The sequence below is a fragment of the Cricetulus griseus genome (assembly GCF_003668045.3).
Source record: "Cricetulus griseus strain 17A/GY chromosome 1 unlocalized genomic scaffold, alternate assembly CriGri-PICRH-1.0 chr1_0, whole genome shotgun sequence".
Lineage (NCBI taxonomy): Eukaryota > Metazoa > Chordata > Mammalia > Rodentia > Cricetidae > Cricetulus > Cricetulus griseus.
Window position 1 is genome coordinate 243,498,018 of NW_023276806.1, and position 7,999 is coordinate 243,506,016.

General features: G+C 41.8%; 1 protein-coding gene across 15 annotated transcripts in view; it reads left to right on the plus strand.

The window, feature by feature from the left end:
- Marchf1 (membrane associated ring-CH-type finger 1) overlaps positions 1-5,883 on the plus strand; it is a 630,089-nt gene extending 624,206 nt beyond the window's left edge. For all 15 annotated transcript variants that reach the window (XM_035450825.1, XM_035450824.1, XM_035450836.1 and 12 more), the window contains one exon: positions 1,988-5,883. In XM_035450825.1, coding sequence (XP_035306716.1) covers positions 1,988-2,286 — 299 coding nt within the window. In that variant the 3' untranslated portion in view covers positions 2,287-5,883. The remainder of the gene's footprint in view (positions 1-1,987) is intronic.
- The last annotated feature ends 2,116 nt before the right edge of the window (positions 5,884-7,999 follow it).

A 7,999-nucleotide genomic window follows, 5' to 3' on the forward strand; every position in this document is an offset into this window, starting at 1 on the left:
ATGCTGGGGGCACACGGTGAGATTGTACAGGACTGCCTTTGTGCCAACATCATGGCCGACACCTAACTGAACTTCAGACCTCCTGGATTCTGGAGGCATCCAGAAGATGGCGCCTACAAGAAGTGACAACAATTTGAGTGTGGGCACCACAGAAATGGCTGCTCTTACTGTGCAGCGTAGTCAGCCAGAGACATGGAACTCTCCAGCCAGTCAGGCCACCACAGTGACTCTTCCCATGTACTTTGCCAGCCGGTCTACCAGTCTGTTAATTCACTGAGCTGACACAAGAACCCCATGGGCAGGAGTAATTTTTGCTCCACGTCTAAGCAGTGTGTTAGTTGACTCTATTATGCAAATACCGGCCCACACATGGTGACTTAGAACACCTGATTCTGTGCTTTGGTTAGGCATTTGTTCTGCCTGAGAGAGAGGTAATCTGGTCTCCACAGTCAACTGTTGCACCTGCAGAGGGCTGAAACTCCACCCAGTAGTTGCATGGGCAAAATGGCAGGTGAGGCTAAGCTGTGTGGCGTTTGGCTGTCTCTCTCTCTCTCCTCTCTCTCTCTCTCTCTCTCTCTCTCTCTCTCTCTCTCTCTCTCTCTGTGTGTGTGTGTGTGTGTGTGTGTGTGTGTAAGCACACTGGAAAGCAGAAAAGGTAAACTAGATATGAGTTCTGACAACATAAAAACTGAGCTCATGTTTCTTTAAAAATTAACAGCTGAGCTCTCTCTCCAGCTTTTGTTATTGTTCTGATCATCTAGCACATTGGTACTGCCTTCCTGATGTGACAGTTGCAGGGTATTCAAAAAGGAGCCAGATGGCTCAGCAAGTGAAGGCACCTGTAGCCAAGCCTGAGGACCTAACTTTGATCCATGGGACCATAATGCCCAAGGTACTTCTCCCAAGTAGTGATTCGGGAAGTCATAGCTGTCTTCAGCACCTCTTCTCAATGTAATATTCTCTGTCCCACCATTTGCTCTGCAGTGAATTCACATTATTAGAGTTTCTGGTGGAAATCTGTACAGACAGTTTGAAGTATTTTGAAAAAAAATTTGAAAAGTATTTTTCTTTTCAGACAGCAAAAGCATTTTTCTTTCTATCCCAACTTCAGAGGTTGTCCTAGATTGCCACGGTAATTGAGATCCTGAAGTTTCACAGAGATTAGTAAGAAATCATGTCACTAAGTGAGGCATGGATTCTGTGTGTGTCAAACTCATAGCACAAGCTGTACCTTTTCTCTCTGGTGTGGGCTGTAATGGGATGGTTTGCTATAAACAGGATGGGGACAACCCATGCTGCAGCCGGAGGCTGTATTAGGACAGAGGACATTTGGTTTCTAACACTACACAGTCAGGACTTTAGATAAAGTATAGGAGAGACATAGTTGAAGGAAACTTCTTGGCTATGCAGAAACTTTCTAGTAAGTTCTATTGCAGACTCTTAACCCACTGTGAAATAAGTTTCAGATTTGATTGCTGAAAGAAGCATAGAAAAATATTTAGGTGACTGAAGCCAGGTAACAGGATTAAGGTGGCATCAACAGCAGCAGGCAGGTATTTCCTGCCAACAACATAAATCCATTTAAGCCCAGAGAGTTGCTCCCCCCAAAGATCCAGGGAAATCATATTTGAGAAATACTAGCTTCATAAATGACCAATAGCACAGAAAACATGAAAACTTGTCAGGGTCCCAAAGTCTTCATTGTTCACAGAAGAAAGCAATTTATATACCTAGAGCTGCTTGACATCCTTGCAGCATCAGCTCTGTGAATGAATCAGGAGTATTTCTTCCTGAGGAGTCTGAACATACTGAAAATGCCCACCGTTTCATGATTTGGAGAACCACATATTGACACTATTTCCTTTGGCTGACCCTGTGGCACAGTATACATAATTCAGGGCAAGTATGTTTAGACGGGATCATAGTGGGGGAGACCAAATGTGGAAATGACAACCTGGTAACAACACCCTCTCTTTCTGTCCCACAGGTGTGCTGGAATGGCCATTTTGGACAAAACTGGTTGTGGTGGCCATTGGCTTCACAGGAGGTCTCGTCTTCATGTATGTACAGTGTAAAGTCTATGTTCAACTGTGGCGTAGGCTGAAGGCCTACAACCGTGTGATCTTTGTGCAGAATTGCCCAGACACTGCCAACAAACTGGAGAAGAACTTTTCATGTAATGTGAACACGGAAATCAAGGATGCTGTGGTTGTCCCTGTGCCACAGACAGGTTCAAATTCACTGCCACCTGCAGAGGGCGCTCCGCCTGAAGTTATACCAGTCTGATGGAACTAGAAGGGAACTTCACAGAAGAATCTTTACAGCCCCAGCCACTACAAACAGAAATGTTTCTGCTCTGGTGGCTTCCTTGTCTTCTCCGTTCCCCTACTGACTTGTTTGTCCTGACTTGGAGTAAAAAAGGAAATGAGGAGAGAATATCAAGTGACCAGGATCCCAAGAAGCAGAGCCTGCAGTGGGTCATGGAAAGATGTCTTAGGGAGTGAGTTCAAAAGGAACAGTTGGTACAAACAATGCTTCCAGTGAGGAAAGACTGGACAGACATGAGATCCTCTTTCAAGCAGTGCAGAGGGAATCCCAGAACAGACTTCAAATGCAGTGTATGCTTCTTTGGAGGGTTCTGTACCATTAGCCTTCTCCACTGGAAATGACACACATCTGGTCTTAAGCCAAAAATGTGTGCATCATCCCTAAGTCACACCAGAGGCAAACTTGGAGGACCTGAGGTTTTTTACACATTGACAGATGATTTTTCTGGCTATTGTGAAGTATGGTTATTTTGACAGATGCATGTTTTTAAATGGATGCAATACACATTTGGAGATAGAAATGTTTGGAATTTTGTTTAAATTTAAATCATGAAGAAAAGATTTTCAGAGCATTGTGGTGTTTAGCTAGTAGTTTTTTGCAAACAACTATCATGACGTGTTTTATCTGGTCCCTCTTACACACTGCTCAATGATAGACACATCACTTGATTTGCAAATGCAGATGTAAAATTTCAATCTCCTAGTGTGCCCCACTAGGAAAAGTAAAAATAGGTCAATTAATTTTTATAATTTATTCAACATTATATATACAAGTTATGTGATGTCATCAACAAAAAGTCATTAAAATGGCTTTCATCATTTTCTTGGACCAAGTCTTCAAAATCCAGCATGTATTTATGACACACTTCCATCTAAACGCAGTGTGTTGGGCAGGATCTACTAAGGATATTGGACAGCAGAGCCCTCTCATTAAAAACTACACCTGTCTCATTTAACAGTTGGATATTTCAGAACAGCAGTTAGGTCCACTATTTTGCTGTTTCATTTAGAGGTTGACTAATAAAGCACCAAATTAAGTATTCCAGCTTGAATTCAATGAAGGCACCACTTTTCAAAGGGGTGAAAAAAACTGAAGTATAGGGCGTCAGTAGGATCTGTAGCAACGTTATGAAATTAACTTCTGTATAATACATATAAAGTAATCGTGACAGGGCAATAAAATTATAAATTTTGCTTTCAAATCTGCATGGAATGTCAGTGTGGCAGGCAAGCATCTTAACTAAGGCTCTCAACCATCTTCACAGCTGACAGTGTTCCCTTGCTCAGCTCAGAAGTAAAATTATTCCAGATTCTATGGTGATGAGCTGGTTGTCAGTTCAAAAGTTGAGCACAGTCACACAAACTGCTATGACACTGCAGTGAGCTAAGTAAATAATCACATACAGTTACCCATCAAAGAAAGAGACAACAGTTTTAAAAGTGACTTTTTTTTTTTGGTTAGTTGTCATTATTTATTGTCCTGAAAAGGCAGAGATGGCCATAAAAACCAAAGCATGGGCATCATGTTGCACAAATCTGGGTACCACATCCATGCACTTTGTAATTATCAGTATGTTTGTTCTTCACAGATTATCAAAGGAAAAGGAAAAAAAAAAAAGGATCTTTCTGAGAAGAGAGTATGCTATCTGTAGTGATTGACACTGGGTCCAAATAGTCCCACTCTTAGAAATAAAGACATAGTAAACAATGTCAAGTGTGTGTGTGTGTGTGTGTGTGTGCGTGTGTGTGTGTGTGTGTGTGTGTGTGTGTTGTATATTCATGTACATACACAAGAGAAATGTTAAAAGTATTCAATCAGGAAACAAATGCTTAAAAACTTCTTTTTTAAAACTTGTGGGAGGGGCAAGGATTAAATATGCAGGGACAATACGAAGGACATAATTAAACTGGGCCAGACAGACCTCCAGAACAAATAAGGATTCGAATACATTAAAAAGACCTAAACCTCAAAATTGGTATTAAGTTTCTGAATAGTTTCCATTTTAAAGATTTAAGATGACTATGAACAAAGGATGGATGTGGTGATCATGACTTCACACAAGGGGTTAGCCGTCCTTCAGTTTGTCCGAGTATTTCCCTAGCTCTTACTAATGCATTTTGGTAGGCACACAATCTGCTACACAGTGAATCCCAAGTAGAAACCAGTGTAGGCTACAAGACCTTTTTCCAAAAACAAAACTACCAAGGTTTAAAACTAAATAAATAAATTGAAACCATCTTTGCACACTCTTGTTAATAATGGAGTTTTCACTTACTATAACAATGGAAAGGTTTGGCTTTAGTGGCCAGACTTACAGCTCACAGAGAAAAACTGCTTTACAGAACGGCATTATCTTGAGGCGTGTTTACCTGCTCTCAGCAAACAAAGTGAAACTGAGACAAAACATTCAATTGTTGAGTTTACAAATTGTTGAAACTGTTGAAACAGATTTTTATAAACACAAAATGAAGCTGGGCTATTAGAAATGGCATAAACCCAACACTGAAAATGCTTTCTATCAAGACTTGACAGTTCCACTAGGTATAATTATTCAATTCAAAAGGAATGAAATTAAAACATTTAAAAGTGAAGCCCAGGATTGGGAAAGACAAGTCAGTGGTTAGACACTTTCTGTTCTCATAAGATGGTCCTGGTTGAGTTCCTGGCAACCACATGACAGTTCACAACCAGCTGTATATTCCACTTCCAGGATGCCCAACACCTTCTTCTGGCCTCTGAGGGTCCCCTCACACATACATGGACAGATACACACATTAGAAAAAAAAAAGAATACAATTTTAAAAAGTGAAGCCCCCCCCCTGCGCAAGCAGGTTACCTTTAGTATAAAACAATAACAAAACCCTATAAAAATAAAGAAAAATGTAACTTAGGAGTCCCAATAATCCAGAACACTGTAATGCAGACATCGAGTCCTTCTCAGAATGTCCCAGGATCAAACCTCACCCAGAACTGCTGCTATAGGTAACGGTATCCCACAGAACCCCCAAACTTATTTTTCTTTTGTGAGAAGAACCTAGGGTACCCTTCAGACATTAATACTTCTGCTGAAGTGAGGGCATTATGAGAAATGAAGTCATTATGAGAAATCACAATGGGGGGGTGAAATAGAAAGCATTTATTCCATCTGTCAGATACAATTTATCTTGCCTTGCCAATGAATATTTTGGGGGCAAATAATAAGTGGAGAACCTAAAACTTCCTGTTGTAATGGTTATAAAATGGCGTCCTTCCGTCAGCTCAATGGTGCTAATTTACACGATACAAATGAAAGGAAGCACTGTCATTTGAGGCAGCAGCACTTCTCCCACACCTGAAGAAGCCCATGCTGAAATCGGAAATAACATTCACACAAAGGAGAAAATATTATTTAAAACTGTGTGCAACTTTTGAGATTGGGCATTTGTACTTTTTCAGTTTTACCTAATTGTCCTTCATTAACAATTTACTGTTTGTGAGTAATGTGTGCTTAAGACAAACTAAGGAAACTAATTATCTGTGAAAGACTTTGTATATTAAACAAATGCTCCAAATCTTGGCTGTAGTTTCTCTACTTTCTGCCTAATGTATTGGGATTCCTAGAATTGTATTTAGAGTATTTAGAATTCTTAATTTAAGATCTGATAATGGTCTGAGTTTTTAAATAAAATTTCAACATACTGTAAATTTGGGGGCCCCTCCTAGGATGTCATATTACTGAGAAAATTGGGGGTTCCTTTCAGGATACTTAGTATCCTGAATACCTAAGTGAAGGGCCAGCTCCCCATTACGGCAGCCATGACAGTAACACGTGCTTTTCTGACCTTGCCTTGGCCACTAGAGGTTAGGTGCCTGCCTCGTGGCAAGGAACCATGAAAGGCCCATGAACTCTTCAATGGACACAGTCAGCATTTAGTTAAGCCTCATCTAAAAATCCTTGCTTTCTTTTTCTTGCAGTCTAGAACTCCTTTGTCATGGTGCAACCCCATCCCAATCTCATCCACTGCTTTAAAAGCCTCCCTGTAAACAGAACTTCTCACTTCTCAATCTGATTATTGCTGTGACAGACCTGACCATGTTGGATTGGGAGGATTGCTGGAGAAGTTTGGAGTTTAGGGCTAGAAAAGCCATTGTAAGCTCAAAGCTTGGTGGGTTTTTCTGTGGGAGCTTGGTAGACAAGGATGTTGAGAGCAGATGATGGCAGCCTGGCATGTAGAGTCCAGGGAGAAGTCTGAAAGTCACTCAAAGATTCTATTGAAGGGATCAGCTCCCCATTTCGGCAGCCATGACAGTAACATGTGTTCTATGACCTTGTCTTAGTCACTAGAGGTTAGGTGCCTCTCTCATGACAAGGAACCAATCAGAAGTTAGCTTTTACGGACAAGCACACAGCAATGACGTACAGAGCATAGCAACCACCCTGGGAGGGCCTATGGGCCATAACAACCAATTGGCCAATCAACACAGGGCAAACCCTCCAAGCCTGGAGGCACACCAATCCTGAGCCTGTGCGTACTCCCAGACACTCCCCTTATGCTGCCCTACAAGATCTCTCTGCAGCCGGTTTGGTCTGTCTTTGCTAGCCATCCGCCATGGCGGGTGGGTGAAAGACCTGAGCTAACATGGAGTTAGCTCGTTAAACAACAATAAAGCCTCATGCAGTTTGCAGCAAGTTTTTGAATCCGCCTGGTGATTGGGGTGACCTCGGTCCTGGGCTGGGACCACAGAGGCCTGAGTTTTCCGGGGGTCTAACATAAGAACAGACTCAGAAGGAAGTCCCAGGACAATTTTATTGGACTTTGATCAACAGTGGGGCAGGAAAGCTGGAAACAGCAGCAGCTGCCAGAACAGAGGATGAAAAAGTTGAAGAGCCATGAAATCTGAGGAAAGATAGCATGTTGAGCAATGCATGTCAGCCATTCTGAACAACAGCTGCAGACATGTCAGAGGGCTTCAGATTGAAAGTGAGCCCAAAGGATGGGGGAGAGTATGCCCAAGTTCAGAACCGCACTGGAAGACAGAAAAGAAAAGTTACACCTTTTCCCGAGAGCTGTGCCAACCTAACAGAGCTTCACGGAGGCTCAATATTGACTGCACCTGGGCCCAGCTTTCCAGGAAAGAGGGAAAGGAAAGTACATTATCTCTTTAAAGTGATAGTTACCTGTCCTCTCTCCAGCATGAATGAAGAAGGTCAACTGGCCTTTCTAAGGGGGAGTCCCTTAGCCAGGCCAACCAGATTAACACTTATGCTTTGGGTAGTCACCACACAGCGTTCTTTTGACCAAGAGGAAATAGATTTCCTTCAATGGGCCTCAAAAATAGATAAGAATAAATATCCAGTAGTCAAAGATAATAGTAACACAAACTTCCAAAATCCATTTTGAGAGCGTATGAGGAAATTTACTGTGTGAACGATGGCTGCATCTCTTGGCCAGCTGCTCTAGGTCTCACATTGCTCTGCGGGCAGGTTGGATGGGGGCAGGGCTCCTCACCATGACCTCTGTCACTGCCTGCAGTCTGGGGAGCTGTTTGCGAAGAATTCCTGGCTGGTAAACCTTAAGTTTCCAGCTTCATAAAAAAAAAAAAAAAAAAAAAAAAAAAAAAAAAAAAAAAAAAAAAAAAAAAAAAAAAGAACTTCAGGGCAAGCCAACATAGTTGGGCTCATTAAAAAATG